Below are 23,237 nucleotides of genomic sequence, written 5' to 3'. Positions count from 1 at the left end.
GCAGACAATGAGCAGTTTTCGCATGTCTGTGCGTGAAACAAGTTAGGCATGCCTGGTTATTTTTTCATTAATTACAAAACCGAACATGACCCAAACCCGAAGTCATACTTGGGACCATACTTGGTCCCATCGGGCCCAGGTTGGGTTGCAGACATCTAGGAAGAATGCCGTCAAAGGGGTTTACATGAAATAAATAATTTGAAGTTTCAGTGTGTACATGATAAGACATCTTGCAGGCAGAAGTAAGCAAAAATGTTTACTTGACTTACAATAAATATAATATAATTGAGGAAACTGTCAACAAGTTAAATGTAAAGGTTTATATTCACTTACTGTTTATGCAGTATATCATATTTAATACATTATTGTTAGGTTTTTATGTCCATTTTAGTTATAGCACAGTAATGTACATTGTATAGCAGAAATGTTTACTTGACTTACAATGAATGGAATATAATAATAAACGGAAGCTGGTAGTCTGTTTCGCCATGCAAAGCCACACAGACAGCTTGTACCTTTAATTAGATTTTTTTTTTTTTTTTACTTACGTGATGTAAAGACTGACATTGTAATACAATTTTCACTTAACCTAGGATGTGGCATTTATTTCATTTTTATTCTGGACTGGTAATATTGTTCATCGAACATAAGCTAAAGCAAATTATATATGAGGTATATTTACAATATGAGCCTAGAGCCAATTTAGTTGATTTCATTGTACATTTAACACATTCATAAAGATTGCATTTGTCTCAGACTCAGCCTCTTTCGGTCTCGGTCTTGACTCGGACTCGACTCAGATTCAAACTTTTCTGGTCTCGGCCTGGACTCGGATGAGCTGGTCTCGACTACAACACTGGTTAAATGTAAAAATAATAATCTGATTTAAAGTCTAGTATATTAGTGATGGATGGAGATGAATATTTCCCTTTGAACCTGCTGTATGTCTTTGATGGGCTGTGTTTTAATGACCACATGTGTAGATCCACTCACTGTTGTGACAACAGCACACAGTCTTAGTCCAGATAACTGTTGTTAAATGAAAGACATGTTTACAGTGACAACAGTGCTTTAATAAACAGTAACAGCAGAAAGGGGCTGATTTATTAGGTTGCGAGACTTACAGTACACAAGATGAATAATTTTGGTAGGGACTTCTTTTCGGTTCCTTCACAACGAGAAATCAGTAGTGTGGCTAGCGTACATAGCGTGTTGTTACTTCCTCTCATGGAAACATAGTCATGAACTAGATGTTCCCTTTCAAGTTGGCTACTTCGATGCTGTGTCAATGGCTAACGCTGTGGCAACCGTATACCACAGCGCCGTGCTACTAATTCACACACAAGGCATTGCCTACTAGCCAATAGGATAGTCTTCCATTCATACTGAAAAACAGAGTGAAAAGAGAGAACTTCAATAACCATGTTTGGTTAGGAAATATAACAATGACAGTCCATGCAGGGAGTGAAACATTCTACAGAATTTCTCACCCACACCGTGGTGGGGAAAGAGTTCAGAATGGTCTTCCATTCATATTAGAAAATAGGAAGGAAAAGAGAGAACATCAATAACAATGTATGGTTAGGAAATATAACAATGTGGTGGGGAAAGAGTTCAGAATGGTCAGCAACCGTCAGAATAATGTAATTCCAATAACCAACAGGGTAGCTATCATTAAAATCATTGTATCCAGAAGAGTCAAGGAACGACAAGTCATGAGACCAATGGCCAATACACAGTGACACCAGCCCTCAGGTCAGTGAACAGAGAAATCAATTTTCCTTCGCATCAGGAGTCAGCGAGCGCATTTGCGTCGACAACCCAGTGAGCTTTGCTTGGTGATGGCCAAACCTTTTGAATGGCCTCCAAAGCAGACAAAGAGCAGATCTGTTAGCCTAAATTGACCTGTATGGTCAATATACATGTGCAACACCTTCATGGGACCGAGCATGTATAGTCCCTGTGCTTTGTCCGATTCAAACGGAGGAGGAGAGAAAGCATATAAGGTTACCAACTGAGCTCTAAAGGGAGTGGCATAAAATCCTTCCTGGGCTTGAGAAGGGATTTTGACAAGCCAGATCTGAATTCCAAGCAAGAATCATGGATGGACAGGTCCTAATTGTCTCCAATACACTTGGCTAAACAGCGCAGCCTTCATACAGAGTAGGGCAAACTTACTGCATCAAGCGGCTCGAACGAAGAAAAAACGATTAGTGCATTTAGCACAAGCACCAGGTCCCAGACAGGGACGGTAGCGGGGCGAAAGGGTCTCAGCCATCTCGCTCCCCACAAGAATTTAATGACCAAAGGTTGCTTACCCACAGACAAACCATCCAAAAGGGCATAACCCATAACTTTATCAGCAACATACACTTTAAGCATGGATGGAGTGAGTACTGCATCCAAGCGTTCTTGCAAAAAATGTAGTGTTGTATGCACAGGGCAAGATGTAAGCGACCGTGTTGCCATGAATGACGAGGCACTCGACTGACCAAGAACTGAAGAGGCTTCATATGCAACAAGCCCAACAGGGTGACTGCGGCCACTGCAGCCATCAACCACAGGGTTTCAGTGGCAAAGCTTCCCCTAGCTTGAAGCATTGGAGAATAGACTGAGTGTGTTCATTGGTCAGATGTGCCAACATGGTCTAAGAGAGCAGTTGTGCAGTACAATGGAGCTCACAATAGGAATTGGAAATGAGTTAATTATTGTGTTATTTGAGCCTCGAGCAGCTGCAACGACATCTGGAATTTTAATTGGAACAGTACAAACAGTAACAGTTTTGTGAAAATCTTCTCTATCCTGTCAGTCGACAGGGAGGGCAAGGAAAACATTTCGGGGACATGGAGGAGTGGATCGAGCCTTCTTTGGAGCTAGAGTATACAGTTCCATGGGCTCTTGTCCTCGCTTCATGGTACTCGAACCAACAGGAATGCTTGCCTTGCCCAGGAGGAGGATTTCCATTGGGACAAGGGCCGGAGAGCACAATTTTATGCATTGTCCACAGCCGCTGTGGTCTAACCTCTGGCTCAGTCTCCACTTTCTGGGGAGCTGATGCAGCAGGGGCACTGTGCTTAGCAGGGCACTGTCCGAGAAAGAGCGCGAGCGAGCTGGCTGCAACACAGGGGCACCTCAACTCGGCAAAAGATGCAAGTATACTTGGGACAGCTTTTTAGCTGTTTAGAACCGCTCGGTGAAGGCACTCATGACGTCACTGAAGAGGCCCTGCTGCATCACCGGAGTATCGAGGAAAACAGCAATCTCTGTCAGACTGAGCCTCTATGTGACACTCTATGGACACTAGGCTACCCATAGACCTGCCAGTGGCTTAGAGGTGATCTTTGTAGCCTGGGGCGCCAAATCAGTGGTGCATATCCTTGAGCAGGTTAGCTTGGTAGGCCTGCAATACTGGCATGGTGTGCAGGGCTGAACAGCCTGACCTGACGCAGCACAGGCCTTGCCAACGAGCGAGGACTTGACACAATGCAGCATCTCCAACATGTGTGATTGTCATTAAAAGTCACTGGCAAATTCAACATGAACATAATCGTCATTAGCAAATTCAGTGGGTGAAGATGCATGTAGTAGATGTGGGGAGAAATGCAAGATTTGCGGTGGTGATAAATCCTCCTCAATCTCTCTGCACTCGATATTCAGGCCTCGTGCTCCTCCTTATACAGTCCACTGGGATCTGCAGAGGGAGTATGTTGGGTGGGAAGGGGACTGGCATCGTCCTTCAGAATGAAGGCAAGGTGTGAGTGAAGTCTTGAGTTTCAAGCGTTCACAATTAACACAATCAGTTTCACTGAGTGCCACTTCCGCGTGGGCTTGGCCCAGGCATACATTACGCAGTGCTCGTGCCCAACTGGCTGAGAGACATAACGTTCACAAGGCGACAAACAAATCTTGAAAAATATGTTATTATGCAAAAGGCTCTTTTATGTGCTTTACACTCTTTACACATAACACCAATCACAATATCAATAGCGTTTCAAATGCAGCAGTGATAAAGTATACGCTGTTCATCGGAGCACAAGCCACTCGCTATTAAGGTATGCAGATTCAACGAAGAAGCAAAGATTCGGGCATTCAGAGCATGACAGATGTTATCACGACCCTGAAGAGAAAAATTCTTATGAAATGGCGCTGTGCTACATTTGATATGCCTGCAAAGATGCCTGCATCAGGGGCGGAGCATCAAACGGCATCTATCAATAGACTGGCATGATTTTAAAGGGCATCTGAGATCTGGAAAGGAAGAGTTCCCAGAGTGTCCACTTCTGAAGCAGCCTGACTGACTTGAAAAGGAACTACTGTGATAGATACTTCATAAATATTACTTTTCATAATTAATGCTGTAAACTACAAGGTAATAATCATTGATGCCTGTAAATTTGCCAAACAAGAAATGTACTGGATTACTAATGAAGTGTCAATCATATTTTGGAGTCAATCCTAATTCATCTTAATGAGATCAAATAAGTATCATCTAAGGTCCAACTGAATTAACTGAAATTCTGGGAAAAATATATAAATAAACTGAAAAAATGGAATTATGGTTTATTCAGTTGGGTCTTATGATTATGAAATTCCATTACAATCATTCCTTATTTTTTATAGGGGATACATTTATGGCCAAAAATTTCAGTGCTTAGAAGCCTATCTTCCTCAATTGGTCATTAAATTGTTTGCTATGGTAGTAGCATGAACTGTATTAATGCTGTTAAATTTACATAATGAACACATAAATTAAGAACTTATCTTAAACAACCAATGTTGTCAGTATATTTTTATTCCATATTTTTGTAGCCATGAATTCCCCTTTTTTCACTAGAAGATACAAACTGTTTATAAAACCCTCCTCAGTTTGTTCGTCTCTCTTTTTCATTTTGTTTGAAGTCAGTGTATTTGTGAATTAGAGGAAAGATTGATGTCATAATGAGTGTGATGGCATGCTTTAGCCATTTAAACTGGCAGTATCATCTCAAATTATTTCATGGCTTTCTGCAACGATACATTCAGAACAGGTCATGACAGGTGCAGAAATTTAAGAGGAAAGTTGAGAGAGACAGCAGAAGCTGTACGTTACAGTGCCCGAAGGCCATACCTGTGTCTGTGTCTGCATGAAGATCACACTGTAGAAAACATCTGCAGAGACGTTTTAAACTGTGATCACTGGAGCCGCTGCTGTAGAATAAAAACATGCATTGAAAGTGCTTTTACGTTGTGTTTTCTCTCTTCATAACGTAATGATGAAAAATATTTCAGTTTACTTGGCTGAAAGCTTTAAAAAAAGTTTTTTAATGGTTATATATGCCTATGCTTTAAATTCTTTTAACGCTATAAATTTCAGCAATATCACATGAGTAACAGTGTTATATGGGAGATGTCGAATGTAAGTAAATCGGCATAATGGGGCCAATATAAGGGTACTAAAACATTCTGAAGCAACATTCCGACTTCCCGTGTGATCATGTTGAAAATATAGATGGTAAATGATGAGATAATGTAACTTTTAACCAACTTAGATTTTAGGTCAAATTTTAGGAGGCATAAGATCAAAAGGTAAAACCTGAATTCAGTGACTGTATATGATCTCTATTAGTCAGAGTTCAGAGCAAGGTCAAAGGTCATGCTCAGTGTTCCACAAGCTCAGTTGAATAAAAGGCATGTTAATGAGTAAAATCAACTGAGACAAAAGACATAATGGATAAAAGATAAAAGCCTTTGTATTTTACCAAAAAGACAGAATCCCTAGTGACACAGGGATCACAGATAGTCAGTTTCCCACTAACTAATTGCTTCGATGACCCAATGAGTTTAAATGCTTTAGTTAGTGCAACAGCTGTGCAGTACAACAGCGTCCAAAGACAACGTCAAACAGAGACGAATTTACTTGGAAAGGGTATTGTCTCCTTTAGGGTTTCTCCTGGCTTACAGAAGCAATCTCTGCCATTTGAGGGAGCTGACGGTGGTTTTAGCCGGTCACTGAATGTGGGAAGGTGTCAAAGAAGTCTTTTCAAGCTACGTCTCGGAGGGGAAAGAGTACACCAGCGCTGCTATCTTCCATTGTTAAGGGTGTCTTGGGAATAGAAAGTAGTACACTGGCATTCTGTGCTGTAACTGGTGTCATAACCCTCCTTTGTAAATGACAGACTTTGTAAAGACTGGATCTCCCTTTACATTAATGACAGAAGATGCTAGAAAGCCAGTGAGGACACAGAGGGAGGAGTCCAACAGCATCTGAATGGACCTGTTGCAAGGAGATGTATATCATGCCATAAAGACATTAATTAACCACAGGGGCTTCCTATAGAAAGACCAACTGAACCATTAGCAGGCCATTGTCTTTTAAGGCCATTGTTTCAAGGTACACAGGGCACGAATGCGGGGCAGCACAACCCACCAAACTAGATTTTATAGTCTTTTTCAATGTTCTCTCCTCACTCAACAATGACTCAATTAAGATAGCAGCTAAACTTCTGTGTAGTGTTAAAAGATTTCTTTGAATGCAAACTGGATGAAAACTGTCAATTACATCAGCACAGATGGCAGAATACTTTGCAATATGACATAAATATTATTAAAGTTGAAGTCAGAAGTTTACATACACCTTAGCCAAATACATTTAAACAATTTCTGACATTTAATCGTAGAAAACATTCCCTGTCTTATGTCAGTTAGGATCACTTTTTTATGAGAAATATCAGAATAGTAGAGAGAATGATTTATTTCAGCTTTTATTTCTTTCATCACATTCCCAGTGGGTCAGAGGTTTACATACACTTTGTTAGTATTTGGTAGCATTGCCTTTAAATTGTTTAACTTGGGTCAAATGTTTTGGGTAGCCTTCCACAAGCTTCTCACAATAAGTTTCTGGAATTTTGGCCGATTCCTCCAGACAGAACTGGTGTAACTGAGTCAGGTTTGTTAGCCTCCTTGCTCGCACACAATTTTTTGGTTCTGCCCACAAAATTTCTATTGGACTGAGGTCAGGGCTTTGTGATGGTCACTCCAATACCTTGACTTTGTTGACCTTAAGCCGTTTTGCCACAACTTGAGGTATGCTTGGGGTCATTGTCCATTTGGAAGACCCATTTGCGACTGAGCTTTAACTTCCTGGCTGATGTCTTGAGATGTTGCTTCAATATATCCACATAATTTTCCTTCCTCATGATGCCATCTGTTTTGTGAAGTGCACCAGTCCCTCCTGCAGCAATGCACCCCCACAACATGATGCTGCCACCCCCATGCTTCACGGTTGGGATGGTGTTTTTCGGCTTGCAAGCCTCACCCTTTTTCCTCCAAACATAACAATGGTTATTATGGCCAAACAGCTAAATTTTTGTTTCATCAGACCAGAGGACATTTCTCCAAATAGTAAGATCTTTGTCCCCATGTTCACTTGCAAACTGTAGTCAGGCTTTTTATGGTGGTTTTGGAGCAGTGGCTTCTTCCTTGCTGAGCAGCCTTTCAGATTATGTCGATATAGGACTTGTTTTACTGTGGATATAGATACTTGTCTACCTGTTTCCTCCAACATCTTCACAAGGTCCTTTGCTGTTGTTCTGGGATTGATTTGCACTTTTCGCACCAATCTACGTTCATCTCTAGGAGACAGAATGCATCTCCTTCCTGAGCGGTATGATGGCTGTGTGGTCCCATGGTGTTCATACTTGCGTACAATTGTTTGAACAGATAAACGTGTTGCCATCAGGCATTTGGACATTGCTCCCAAGGATGAACCAGACTTGTGGAGGTCTACAGTTTTTTTTTCTGAGGTCTTGGCTGATTTCTTTTGATTTTCCCATGATGTCAGGCAAAGAGGCACTGAGTTTGAAGGTAGACCTTAAAATACATCCACAGGTACACCTCCAATTCAGTACACCTCCTCTCAGAAGCTAACTGGCTAACTGCCTAAAGGTTTGACATCATTTTCTGGAATTTTCCAAGCTGCTTAAAGGCACAGTTAACTTAGTGTATGTAAACTTCGGACTCACTGGAATTGTGATACAGTCAATTAAAAGTGAAACAATCTGTCTGTAAACAATTGTTGGAAAGAATTACTCATGTCATGCACAAAGTAGATGTCCTAAACGACTTGCCAAAACTATAGTTCGCTAATATGAAATCTGTGGAGTGGTTAAAAAATTAGGTTTAATGACTTCAACCTAAGTGTATGTAAACTTTTGACTTCAACTGTACATACTTTCTGAATTACCAGTATATTGTTTATATGAGGGGTGTATAAAGAATTTTTTTTTTTTTTTTTAACGAGGTGGCAAAGCAAGCGTCCATGCAGAATTCTTGTGGATTAAGATCCAAGCTTCATTGCTACAAGCACTAGTTCATTTTTTGCAGTCACTATCAAATTACAAATGCCCTTTAGTTTGCGATACATTTACATTTCGACTGAGAGACCACATAGTTATCATTTTGCTACTGTTTTGTTAACATTAAAAGAAATAACTTTATTTTACATTTAGAAATTGTTTACATTAAATAAATTTTTTTTTTTTTTTTTTTTTAGCATTTTTACATAACATTAAAAATAAATAAACTCCCCAGAGCACCAAGAAATTGTCTGTTAAACACACCAACAGATTCTAAATGTTGCTTAACTTGACTGGTGCTAGTTGTTACACTTTTTACTCCAGTAAATATTTCTCAGAGTAGTTTTTTTTTTTATGTTTTATTTTTTATTGTATTTTTTTTATAGCCACATTCATTGACGTCTTGGCTACCAAAAAGCAAGTAGCCCTTATGACAATTAGCCCCTGTCTCCCTATATCAAAATAATCTCTCTTCAATAATTATAATATTTTTCAAAAATAATTAAAATGTTTTACATGTACAACTGGCAATCTAAGGTCAATGAATAAATCACACTATTAAGCATAATTGGAGAAGGGATGGGAAAGGCAGGAACACGGGATGAATAAAGAAAAAAATATATGTGATTAATAATGACAGGTTATGTAGAGCAGGGGTGCTACACTCATTTTAAATTGAGGGCCAGATTGAATTAAAAGTCACCTTATGCAGGCATTTTTTTTTTAAACCTTGGTATACCCTTGGATGGAGAGTGCATTTAGCTAAGAAGGTCCTGTATCATCTTTGTCACAGCTGAAATAAGCCATCTGAAAGTGAACTTTAACACCTAAGGCCAGGTGAACTCCCACATCATATCTGTATTAGGCTAATAATGGATTCTAATAATGAATGAATAAATAATTATTCTTTGAAGACTTGTGAAATTCACTTTTTATCAAAACTGTTCTGTTCATGTTGTCCTTATTGTTGTGGTTGAGGAAAAATGATCCAGTTTCTGATGAAAGATACAAGTCACACAGCATTCGGATTGGACGTGTGTTTGACACAGCTGATGTAGAGTGCGACTTGAACAAGCCCAGAGTCTCTAATAATAAGTGGACTTGGCAACTATGGCTGTCAGATGCAGAATCACTGTGCATGCTCTGTGGTAGCTAAATACATGATTGGCCACTGCTGTTATTAATCACGCGATCAGCCGTGGAAGTCAAGGACCTCATTAATGCGTTGGGTTAGAGCTGAGGCAGTTTGATATGAATACAATCTTACATAACATTAGATCAAATTATAATACTGTATACTTGCATTTATATTTTATGCATTGGGATACCAAATGCTGGGGTGGCAGAAGGGGTGGCAATGCTTTTTCTTAGGGTGGTAGTTTCCACCCCATGCCACCCCGGTAGATCCACCCCTGGTTTATATTGTGTTTACATTATATTGTATCTACAGCTAATATCCCACCAATAGTTTAAACAGTGGAAACATGCATAAAAAGTTGGATAACGGAGTTTATTCTATTCCATATTTTATTTATATATTTCAAATGTTTTTTATATATAAGTCCGAGTCTTTAAACAATCGAGTCCGAGTCCAAAAGTGGCCGAGTCGGACTCAAGACCGAGTCCAAAACAGGCTAAGTCCGAGTCGAGTCCAAATTAATCTGTTCATGAATCTGAATTCAAATTGTAACCGTAAACTCAACATCAATATTTTAAGCTTATTTTAACTTTCACAACTAAGAAAACACAACTGTCAATATAAATGAACAAAAACACCTCTGTATTTTATTCGTTTCCTGCTGAACAAACTTCAAAGTGGTTTCAGAATGAAAGCATATGCTTTAGGTGTATGAAGACAAAACTGTCCTTCAACACAATTCATATTGCGTTCTGTTGACTGTGCCAGCGGGGGCGTGGTCAAGAGTCCGTCCGGAGAGAGAGAAAGTGGTAAGGGCGCTTGCACCTGAGCTAGATTATTTGTAACACCTGTCTCTAATTCCAGTGAGCATGGGGAGAGCGGCATAGAAACAGTGAGTATTTTAACGTAAAAAATGTGCCACATTCACTTCCATTTTAAGTGCCTCACTGTAAATCCGATTTTTGCTTTTTTAAAAGAAAAGGAGGGACGAGTGAAATAAATTTTTGTGGTAATCCACATTATGCCACAAATGTTGTCGATTGAGCTTAACTTGTTTTGAACCCGGGATTTTCCTTTAAGTGTAGCTGTCTGAATGTGACACTTGCCTGATTTACCTCCGTGCTCGTGGGGAAAATGAACATTCAGAAAACACCCCGCTTACATTTTCACGTGTTGCCCAAAGACATGGATCGGCTTCTTTTGGCTCGTTATTGAAAACGCATTTTTGTATTATTTTGGACATTTGCGCTGACTGACAGTAAGACAAAGAGCGCGTGACGTCATTGCCATGGTAACCAGACACATTTCAGCTGATTCGCTGAAGACTAGAATGAATGTATCGTCAAATCAACGTGCGACGCAACAAAACTGATATTCTTCTCTGCAAACGATACCAGAGACAATATCGAGAAGGACAATGAGATTTAATTTAAGAAGAAAAAAAAAATCAGTGACCCTACCAAAAACCGGGACTGTCCTTTGTAATAAACCGGGACGTCTGGTCACCCAATATATAATTAAATTATAAACAAAACATTCGCTGCCCAAAATAACTTAATATTTTATTGTGCATTTTATTATGGAAAAAACTGTAAAAAACTGTTTAATATATATATAATAATTTTTTAAAAAAATTAAGCAGCTCATCAGTGCTTTTAAAATAGAAAAACAATAAATAGGTGCTGTTTACTGTTTAGAGTTGCTGTCTGCTTTAGCAATAAAAAAATTCCTGACTATTTAAAAAGTTACAGTTAATTCATCAAGGGCCAGTTTAAGTTGACAACACTGCGTGGACCACAAGAGACTGCAGATGCCTACATGTGTGATACATTACGCCTAAAAAGACTTAACAGCCATTATTAATAATAATTTTCAGAATTTTTATTTTGATATATTGTTTTAGTAAACTGTGAGAGACATGATGTGTGTGTCTTGACTTAAGTTCTTAACCACGATGAAACCGCGACGCGAGCACCATCTTGGCTGCACAAACAGCGCACGCGATTTTACCATTTGTCTGGTCCCGTGCCGTGCGAAACTGCCGTGTAGTTTCTAGTACATTGGCAACATACCTGTCTTTATGTGTTCATCATGCCAGCCACCGTGGTAATTGAAGTTATACAGAAGTCTCCGTCATAACATTAAAGCATATTGGTTGCCTGAGCGTGCCACTCTGCAGGTGTGTTTGCTCAACGCGGTGTAACAAACGCGTTACAAACGTGTTTCGTTATTTTTATTTATTTATTTTGTTCATTGCATCACAAATCAAATGCCACGGACTCGGCTGGACTCTGAAAAAAAAATCTGAGTCCCAAAGGCTCGAATCTGCGTCAAGTCTGAGTAAAAATGCATCGGAGTCCTTGACAAGTCCAAGTCCATTAAAATTGGACTCGTGACTCAGACTCGAGTCTGAACTCGAGTACCCCAACTCTAATAAATATATATATATTGGAAATGTATTTTCTTACCCCTAAAGTACATCTTGTGATACATTTTGAAATGTTAAGGTTTATATATATATATATATATATATATATATATATATATATATATATACACACACACATATACATACAGTGTTGGGGTAACGCGATAAAAGTAACGGAATCAGATTACTTTTTTCGAGTAACAGGTAAAGTAACGAAATATTTTTATTTAGACCATAATATTGGAGTTACTTTTTAAATAAAGTAATGCGTTGCTTTTGTACACCTCTACTGTCCCCGTATTGTGAGAAATCAGGAGTAAAAGTGTGCAAACTTCGGGGAGGAGATGTAGTACATGATGGGCATTGTAGTTCTTTAGAGTGTGAGGCCAGAAAATATTTAGCAGAGAGGAGTCACTTCTATTTACTGTAAATGTATGGGTGAATTTTGGAAGCATTGAAAACGATTCCATTCAAACTGAATCAACATGCACCTTTGAAGTTGTGGCATCTGTACACACCATGGATCAACACAAAACAAGTGTGTACTGAGATGACTTAAGTGAAAAATATTATTTTATTATCAGACACATTCCTTGAACATGTTAGGCTGGCATTCCCCACTGAATTTTCTCCTGACTTTTGAAAATCATCTTAAGTTGACACTGACATTGTTGATGGGCACCACACATGATGACATATATGATGCAGTTTCAAGTGTTGGACTTTGCTGCTTTTGGTAAGACAGTGGTTATTCTTCATTATTCATATTGGCTGCCCTGTTGATGGAAAAACAAATCATGCATATTCATGTTATTGATTCTTTATTATAAATATGACGTGAAGACCTACTTTCTAAATATCTGTTTGTTTACTATGTTGTTTTGACAAGAGTGTTGTACAATAGCTAGCATGACCTGTAATGTCTCTTGTATGCAATGCATGGCTTATTTGTATGGAAAGCATAACAGAAGAGAAAGTGGCTGTGAGAAAAAAGTAACGCAAAAATAACACAAAAGTAATGTAACTAGGGATGAAATTGTTACCGGTTTCACGGTAACCACAATAAAATTCCCAGATGGTTAGTATTACTGTGTCACATTTAATTATCATTAAAACCGTGCGCGATTATCGTGATTTGTAAAACTCGCGGTAAATGCTGTCCACACACACCCAGCATGAGTCTGACGCATGGGCGCAGCATGCAACATTGTTGTTGTTTTTTTAACGTGAAAACATGGCAGAAGGCAATGACAGCGCTCTGAAGATTTTCCAACCTTCCAAGAAGACCAAATCGGAAGTGTGGTCATATTTTGGATTTTATAAGAATGCTGAGGGAAAATTAGTAGAAGATGGTAACCCTGTCCGCAGAGCTTGCCAGAGGAAAGTTGCTGCGAAAGGGGGCAACACGTCCAATCTGGCGATTCATCTTCGTGACAACCATCCATCACTTTATAGTGCATGCAAGTTAAGTTAACTTTTAGCTCAGTGCATGAGTTGGGGAAAAGTATGAGGAAAAGTAAATAGTTGGACACAAAATATTTAATTGGGTTGAAATAATTTCTTCTCACTTGTAAAAAACGCAAGCTTCCGCAAAGAAAAAGTTCACTTTGAGCCAAGACAAACGAACAAGAAAACAAGACAGTAACAAATAACAAATACGTGCGACAATTAAGGGATGTACATTCATACCACTAATATACGGCTTTTCAAATATTATGGGGACATGAAATAGTGATTTGAGATTAATGTTTTAAAATTTTACCTGTTCTTAATTATTTTATAATCCGTTGCAGTCTACAAAACAATCGTCCAATGCAAATACTGAAGTCCTCCAATTTCATTTTCAATACAATCAATAACTATAACAGAGACGCACGATGGCACCAGTTGTGTTTGTATGAAAGGAGAGAGCATGAGACATTAAAGAAGCCGGAGTTTCAGGATGAGTGACCAGAATCAAGAATTTCAGAGAGCTATGTAATAACATGTTATGTAGTTTAGTCACCCAACCAACATATTTTGATCATTTAAAATGTGTAAGTTAATAATAATAATAATAATAATAATAATAATAATAATAATTATACTGCATTTGCTATTCCCTTTACAGAGTGGGCCTGCAGCAGGCAAACCCAGTGATGCTCCTGGTTTGTCGACTCACTCCTCCTCATCTACACCTCAGACACTCGAGCAAGCATTTATAAGGCAGACTGCTTATGCACCCTCATCCAAAAATGCTCAAGACATCACTGCAGCCATTTCATATTACATTGCAAAAGACATGATGCCATTTCAAATTGTTGAGAGGCCTGGCTTTCTGAGGCTGATGAAGGTTGCTGTGCCTCACTACAAATGCCATCATGAATATTCTTTTCCAAGACTGAAATCCCAAACCTGTACAACCAGGTTAAAGCTGATGTTGTAAAACATTTGGCTCAAGACACATGGTTTGCTGCAACTACTGACCTCTGGACTAGTGAAAGTGGTGGTGGTCAACCCTACATCAGTTTAACTATACATTACCTCACCTCAGACTGGCAACTGGAATCAAACTGCCTTGAAACACAGTTCTTCCCAGAAGATCACTCAGCTCAGAACATCAGAGAGTTTTTGAGAATATGCTGGAAGAGTGGGGGATCAACAAAAATGACCTGGTCTGCATAACTACAGACAACGCATCAAACATGATCAAGGCTTTTGAAGATTTCCCAGAACTGTGGCTTGGGTGCTTTGGGCATAATTTGAAAAGGCTCTGAAAATTCAGAGAGTTGACACAGCAGTCAAGGCCTGCCGTCATCTGGTCCAGGGCATATCACAGAGCTGGAAGAGAAGGAGAGAACTGAGAGAAAAACAAGCTGCCCTCAACATGCCACAGAAGGCTCTAATCCATGATGTGGTGACCCGATGGGGATCTACGCACAAGATGCTTGAGCGTTTCCTCAGCCAACAGCAGCCAGTCTGTGCTACACAAGCCTGTCCTGGACCACATCACCCATGATGTTCTGGTGGAAAAGGATACGGATCCTTCCCTGACCAAAGAGATGAAAAAGGTAATGAAAGAAGACATTAACAATAGATACACAGAGAAAGCAAAGACAGTCATGCGCATGGCTAGTTTAATTGACCCTTGTTTCAAAAGGAGCTTTGTAGATGAACCTGAGGCTGCAAAAGTTGACACTGACAGCTGTGTCCAGGAGGCCTTGAAACTGGCAGATGCACAAGTTAGGGAAGAACCACAAAGCAACAGCAGCACCTCCACCAGCAGCAGCAGCACCTCCACACCCACCAACACCCCGACAGCAGTATCAGAGGGGAAAGGCCTGGCTGGGTTGCTGAAAAAGATTACTTCAAGTGAAGTGAAGAGGGTCTGACCACCCCAGAAGACAGAATGAAAGAAGAAATCAAGGTCTACCTGACTCTACCACCCATTCCAGCCGAAGAGGATCCACTGGTGTGGTGGAGGGGCCATGCATCAGAGCTGCCTCACCTTGCCTTGGTTACCAGGAAGCTTTTGTGCATCCCAGCAACCAGCGTTCCATCAGAGAGAGTGTTCAGTGCCAGTGGGCACATTGTCTCCCCTCGCAGATCACTACTTAAACTGGACAAAGTAAATATGCTGACATTTTCACATTTCAATCTCAAGTGAACAAAGATGAATACAGGATGTTAGACCAGCAGCACCTTATTTCTTTACGAAAGAGAGAACGGACATACATCATTGCTGTTCATTTGATTTGTTTACATATTTTGTATTGTAATTTTAGTGTCAACACCCGCACATTTGATTTGTTTACATATAGTTGTATTATTTTGTATTATTATGTTGTATTATAGTTGTACATGCACATTGCTTTACTTGTTTTTATATGAACAATTAGGGTTGTGTTATTAAAACCTGCACTGGAGAAACTTTTACCTCATGGCTACATGGTGCCAAATTTAATGTTAATGTTATTATAATTATGCTGCTAATTTTATTTGTTGTTTGTTGATTTTCAAATATAAAACCTGTTTAAATGATTTCAGTGTGTGTATCAGTACTTTTTGTACATTTTAAGCATATTTTAACAATACCGTGATAATACTGATAACCGTGATAGTTTTGGTCATGATAATCGTGATATGAAATTTTCATACCGTACATTGGATAAGAATGACAAACAATGCCTATAATATCCTACCTTTATTTAAATTTTGATTGAAAAGCATCCTTGGGCTCTCTCTCTCTCTCTCTCTCTCTCTCGGTGTCGTCTCACCCACACACACACTCATCGTACATGCTACCACAGCAAATTAACCATATAAACAAAGACATTGGTTAAGAATGTCAAACAATGTGGGGCCTGGGTAGCTCAGCGAGTATTGACGCTGACTACCACCCCTGGATTCACGAGTTCGATCCAGGGCGTGCTGAGTGACTCCAGCCAGGTCTCCTAAGCAACCAAACTGGCCCGTTTGCTAGGGAGGGTAGAGTCACATGGGGTAACCTCCTCGTGGTTGCTATAATGTGTGGTTCTCGCTCTCAGTGGGGGCGGGGTGAGTTGTGCATGGATGCCGCGGAGAATAGCGTGAAGTCTCCACACGCATTACGTCTCTGCGATAATGCGCTCAACAAGCCACGTGATAAAATGCGGGGATTGACGGTCTCAGAGGCAGAGGCAACTGAGATTCGTCCTCCACCTCCCGGATTGAGGCGAGTCACTATGCCACCATGAGAACTTAGAGCGCATTGGGAATTGGGCATTCAAAATTGGGGAGAAAAGGGTAGAAAAGAAAAAACAAAAGTCAAACAATGTCTAATATCCTACATATATTTCAATTTCGGTTGAAAAGCTCCCTCATCTCCCCCGCACTTACACATGCTCACACATACATACGCATGTGCATGCGCGCACACACATACTGAGACTTGTGTCGCAACCAACAAATAGAGCCGCACCCGCAACTTGATCAATACAACAGTTTCTATTATCCAAAATAACTTTTAATATGTGAAACTTTTTATGTTTCAATGTATTTCGCCCTAATCAGCTTCACATAGCTATAATGGATATCACCGTGCTACCACTCCCCCTAGATACACTTGATCAACAAAACTTCAACATTATCTGAAATATCTGTGGGAAACACCCTGGCGCTCCCCTTCCCCCTCTCTTAAGCTCTCACACATGTGGACACACATACATTATACACATTACGCACACACTTATGAGTGAAAAACAGAGCCGTCATGTCAGCACACACCTGTGTCTCTATAGGGTTGAAAACAGTTGTTAAGGTTTACGTAAGGAATAACTGAAGAAGGAATTCAATTGAATTATTGAAAAATCATGCATATCCGAGGTGGTAATGCGGTCACAATGCACAACGGAGTGACCATTACACCTTGGTGTGCATTATTTTTTAATAATTCAGTGGCTCAGAGTCAAATATTCTGCTTATACCATGGTTATCACACCTTAAGACATCGTTCAGGCTTTTATCTCAAGACATTTTCTGGTTTTCGTCCCTAAAACGCTTATGACTGGAACAACTTTCTTCTGCCACGGATTCAGCATCTTACTCTGATACAGCTCAAGCCTTTGTTGCTAGTTCCAAAACATCACTTTAGAACTAGCAACGGAGGATTGCGAGGCTTGTGCTGCTTTACTGGAACACTTACTAGAGTAATAAGGTAGTGCGTGAGTTTGTTTTTGAGTGAACAAAAGAGAGAAACTCATAAACTGAGAGAGATCGCCTGTGGGATTACCTTTATTTGTTGCAGCTCTCGTCAGAAGTAACACCACTTCAAAATTGCCAAGATGTAAGTTTAAGCACTTCTCAGCATCAGTGAGTGTCATCATTTTTGTATATAGCTTCTCCGATGTATACCTTAACAACTATTTTCAACCCTACTGAGATGCAGGTGTGTGCTGACATGACGGCTCTGTTTTTCGCACGCGAATAAGTGTGTGCGTAATGCGTATAATGTATTAGTGAATGAATCATTCTTTTGAACCAGTTCTGAATCGCATCTCGAGTCAACACTGATCCACAAGTTACTCTGTCTAAACCTGTCTCTTGGATGTGTATGACACTCACACTCGAAATGAGCCCTTAACCGGGAGTTATATGATCCTAGAACTGGTGATATCTGCTTTTCCCAACTCTTCTTTGCAATGAACCACTCCAAATAGTTCACAAATCGGACTGATTTGTCGCAACAGTCCTCGAGTCAACAGTACAATGAGTGGCTCGAAACAGTTCTCGAGTCAACAGTACATGGACCGAGAATCGCCTCTTTCGGAGATGTTCGGCATACTGAGAACTGATGAGCTGCTGTTACTGAGCATGCATGTGATTAAGGGACAAAATTTATGTTCTGGTGTATTTTGCTGAACAGCAGAATGTTTAACAAATAAAACATACTGGAAATATGTTTATGACTTGATTGTATTACCGTTTTATCAACTTGAAGATGATCTGGTCAACAGCTCTCAAGTCAACTGTACACTGATCCGGGAACAGCAGCTCTTGAGTCAACAGTACATTTGGGGATTTTCCACTGCAAGGTACAGCTCGACTCGACTCTGCTCGCTTTTTGGGAGTTTTCCACTGTGGATAGTACCTGGTACCTGATACTTTTTATAGTACCACCTCGGTCGAGGTTCCAAGCAAACCGAGCCGATACTAAATGTGACGTCAAAACCCTGCAGATCACTGATTGGTCAGAGAGAATCGTCACTACCAGCATTACTGGATTTGCGACACGGGACATCAACCTGCTAGTTTTAAAGTTAGCAACAGTGACAGCAATATCATTTGTTCATGCGATTTTCGAATTGTAAAAAGAAATGGCTGTGTGCAAAACCACGCCATGGTCAATAAACGAGGTGCAGACATTCCTCTCGTTAGCGACGAACAAAACAACGCGAAACAAAAAAGTCTTTCAGGAAGTGTCTCAGCTGTTGGCCGCACACGGCTACAACCGGACCTACCAACAGTGTAGGGAAAAGTAAAAAAAACAACTTAAAAGTGACTACAGAACCATCAAGGACCACAAGAGCCGGAGTGGTTCAAACAGAAGAAAGTGGAAGTGGTTCGACCAAATGGACGCTATCTATGGCAATAGACCAGCGAGCAATGGGAGTGAGAGTACACTGGACTTGGCGTTGTTGGAGTCCACGATGGAGGATGGTACGTTTTGTTACATTAACTCTATATTCTGCTTGAAAGCTTCACTTTATTTAGTTGACCAGCTACTGGAAAGCTTGCTTCTAAAACAACCAGGCCAATTTAACTGTTACACTTGTGTAAAATCACCATGCAACAACTGCTTTATGCAACACAATGAGCTAGTAGCTAACAGCTAACGGTCGTGTTATTGTTTATGGTCAGTAATATTTGTGTCACGTTTAAGATGATGTCATGGCAGTAGAGGCGGCGCAACTATGACGATCAGCCTATAATCCCATCCATGTTGAGGCGGTAATCAACTGCAGTGGAAAAGTAAGCTCAGAAAAGTAAAGCGAGCAGAGTCGAGTCGAACCGTAACATGCAGTGGAAAAGTGCCAATAGAGTCACCCACGGCAGATCTCGAGTCAACACTACACTGATCCGGGGACAGCAGCTCTCGAGTCAACAGTACATTGAGTCGATCACAGCAGTTCTTGAGTCAACAGCACACTGATCCGGGGAAAGCAGCTCTTGCATCAAAAGTACATTGAGTCGATCACAGCAGTTCTCGAGTCAGCTGTACACTGATCTGGGGACAGCAGCTCTCGAGTCAACAGGACATCGAGTCGATCACAGCAGTTCTCAAGTCAACAGCACACTGATCCGGGGACAGCAGCTCTTGCGTCAACAGTACATCGAGTCGATCACAGCAGTTCTCGTGTCAAAAGCACACTGAGCCGGGGAGAGCAGCTCTTGTGTCAACAGTACATTGAGTCGTTCACAGCAGTTCTCGAGTCAACAGTACACCGATCCGGGGACAGCAGCTCTCAAGTCAACAGTACATCGAGTTGTTCGCGGCAGCTCTCGAGTCAACAGTACATCGAGTCGTTCGTAGCAGTTCTCGAGTCACCAGTACACTGAACTGAGAATCGCCTCTTTCGGACATAATACTGAGAACTGCTTATCAGTGAGCTGCTGATGAGCATGCATGAACCGACGACTTGAATGAGGGGGCGAAACATTTCAATCAAGAGATGTAAATGAATTTGACTATTGAGTATTGTGCATGCAGATTATATTTGAAGTTGTTATAAGCTGGATCATAAAAAAGGGTGAGTTGATTAAGACTGGTTTACTCATTTTATATGCTTTAAAAATGTAGAACATCAGCGTTTGTATATCAGTGTCAGTATTGGGAGCTTTAGGTGCAAAACTTTAATGTAGGATGTATTGTAAGATCACTGAATGAAACACTGATGACAATAAACACCCTTATTATTATAATTTAATTAAATACAATTTTAAGATTAAAATTTTTATTGATTCATAGAAATTACAAAGAAAAACAAAACATATATACAATGAATCAACATTTAACTCCCACTACTACCCCTCCGCCTCCCCAATCAACAACCCCACCCGACCCCCAATGAACATCCCCGTGGTCTCGCGTAAGTACACACACACAGAAAAAAAAAAATCATACACATCTAAAACTATGCCTCTCTCTCCACAGTCCCTCCCTGAGAGTCCCCCGAAAATGTCAAATAACTGCCCCACTTCCCATCAAATGAATCCCAGATCCCAGTCTTCTACATGACACCTCCTCGAAAGCTGCCACCCTCCACATCTCCTAGCACCACTCCCAAATTGAGGGCGCTCCAGCCAACTTCCATCCCCTTAAAACAATCTGCCTATCATAACACTAGTCAGGACCCAATTTTTTATGTATTTATCTCCTATATCGATGACTGCCCCATCGCCCAAAACAGAGTCTGGGGCAAAACGAAAGTCGAGTGCCCAACACGTCACACACAAAACTCTGAGCCTTCAACCAAAATTCCTGGATCTCAGCACACCACCAAAAAACATGGGCCATGTCTCCATCCTCTGATTGGCATCGCCAGCAGGTGGGTGTGTCTTTAAGACCAAGCCTATACAATCTAGAGGGGGTCCAATAGAATCTATGTAAAATCTTGAATTGCATAAGGTGCACCCTTGCATATCTAGATACAGACTTAACGTTTTTTAGAATCCTAGCCCACACTCCCTCCTCCAATACCAAGTAAAAATCTTTTTCCCATAATTTCTTGATATAAGTTAAAGCTCCATCCCCCCAGACTCTGAATTAGCAGAGAGTAATACTGATGCCTCATGACCTTTTCCAAAAGCAGTAATCACCAATCCCAGAGCGTCTGCTGCTTTAGGGGGGTGTATGCTACTCCCAAAAAATAGTACAGAGCAGGTGGTGCAGCTGTAAATACCTAAAGAACTGAGATCTGGGAATCCCAAAATGTTGAAATTTTTTTCAAAGGATCTTAACACTCCACTCTCATAAAGGTCACCGAGTGTAGCAACCCACCTCACAATCCACACTGACCAGCAGAAAGGGGACTTATTAATACATAATTTTGGATTCAGCCATGTGCAAGGCAACATTTAAATAAATGTCCGAATTAAACACTCTGGACACTTTTGTCCATACCGAGTGCAAATGCGAGATAACGGGGTGTGACTTCTCTGGTTAGTTTGATAGAAAGGCTTTTGTAACTTACTGAAATGTAATCTGGGATGCTTACCATTCCAAATGAAGGACTTCACTATGCTATCAAATTGCTTGAAATAAGAGAGGGGGACATCAACAGGGAGAGATTGTAGCAGGTAGTTATATTTTGGAATACAATTCATTTGAATAACATTAACCTTCACAATCATAGATAAATGTAATGAAGCCCACCTGCCCACATCGCTCGAAAAATGTTTTATTAAGGAGTCAAAATTAACTAACTAAATCAAATTTGTTTGGAATAAAATGCCCAAATATTTAATGCCCTGTTTGGGCCACTAGAAGGCACCCAGCTGAAAAGCAGTTACTGGGCAGTACGCTGTCAGAGCCAAATCTTCAGATTTAGACCAATTGACTCTGTATCCCGAGAACTCAGAGAAGGAATTCATAATTCTGTGGAGGCAAGGCATAGATCTAGAAGGGTTGGAGACGAATAATAAAATATCATCTGCGTAAAGCAAAAGCTTATGCGCCATACCTCCCGTCACCACCCCTGGAAAATCATCTTCCTTTCTTATCGCAGCTGCTAATGGTTCCAGGGCAAGACAGAACAATAACAGGGAAAGAGGGTAACCCTGCCGGGTGCTCCTGTCTAGAGTAAAATATTCTGAAATTAATCCATTTGTTCGTACTGCCGCTACCAGGTGTCTATAAAGTAACTTAATCCATCCAATCAAAGTATTCCAGAACCCGTATATTTCCAAAATCTTAAAAAGATAATCACATTCTACCATATCAAATGCCTTTTCTGCATCAAGTGAGATGGCAGCGACTGGAGTCTGATCATTCGCCACTGACCACATGATATTGATGAGGTGCCTGATGTTATCAGAAGAGCTGCGGCCCCGAATAAACCCCACCTGATCTATATGTATAAGAGATGTCATAACTTATTCGATTAGCCATCTAGCTGGATCAGGGAATACACTCGCTTCGATCTTTGTCCTTTTTAAGAATCAGACTGATCCGGGCTTTTGTCATGGTTGGCGGAAGCTTTCCATTCTTTAATGCTTCCGTATAAACTTCTATCAAAAGTGGAGCCAGTTCTGTAGCATAAGATCTAAGAAATTCTGCGGTAAAGCCGTCTGGCCCGAGAGCCTTGCCTGTGGGCAAGGCTTTAATTACCTGCTAAGCTCCACCAAGTTTATCTCAGAATCAAGAGATTTTTTTTTTTTTCTCAGTCGTAAGTTTAGGGAGTTCTAATGGTTCCACAAATTTTCTAATATCTTCATCAGTAGACGAAGACGTGGGACTATAGAGATCAAGATAGAATTCTTTAAAAGCATTATTAATATCAATGGACATAGTAAATATTTCACCACCAGCAGATTTCACTGAGGGAATGGTAGTAAAAGACTCTCTCTGCTTCATATATCTAGCCAAAAGCTTCCCTGCCTTGTCCCCTAACTCAAAGTATGACTGTCTTGCCCTGAATATCCAAAACTCCACCTTCTTCATCAAAATAGTATTATATCTGCATTTCAAATGGGTCAATTCTCTGAGGCCATCAGATGACATTCGGCGCTTCAGCTCTGCCTCGGCACCTTTAATATTCCCTTCCAGTTCCATGAGTTCTCATGCTTTGGATTTTTTGGTGAACAAGGCATACTGTATGAT

The 23,237-nt window shown here is 40.4% G+C and overlaps 1 protein-coding gene across 1 annotated transcript in view; it reads left to right on the top strand.

Annotated features, from left to right (window-relative positions):
* The window catches only part of LOC127419800 (protein Wnt-7a-like), a 67,850-nt gene extending 52,023 nt beyond the window's left edge, over nt 1-15,827 (top strand). The window contains exon 4 of the mRNA XM_051661546.1: nt 14,010-15,827. Coding sequence (XP_051517506.1) covers nt 14,010-14,324 — 315 coding nt within the window. The 3' untranslated portion in view covers nt 14,325-15,827. The remainder of the gene's footprint in view (nt 1-14,009) is intronic.
* The last annotated feature ends 7,410 nt before the right edge of the window (nt 15,828-23,237 follow it).

This window comes from Myxocyprinus asiaticus, chromosome 29, assembly GCF_019703515.2.
Source record: "Myxocyprinus asiaticus isolate MX2 ecotype Aquarium Trade chromosome 29, UBuf_Myxa_2, whole genome shotgun sequence".
NCBI classification, from domain to species: domain Eukaryota; kingdom Metazoa; phylum Chordata; class Actinopteri; order Cypriniformes; family Catostomidae; genus Myxocyprinus; species Myxocyprinus asiaticus.
Note: the sequence above shows the minus strand (reverse complement) of the source record. Positions and strands in the feature narration are given on the sequence as shown.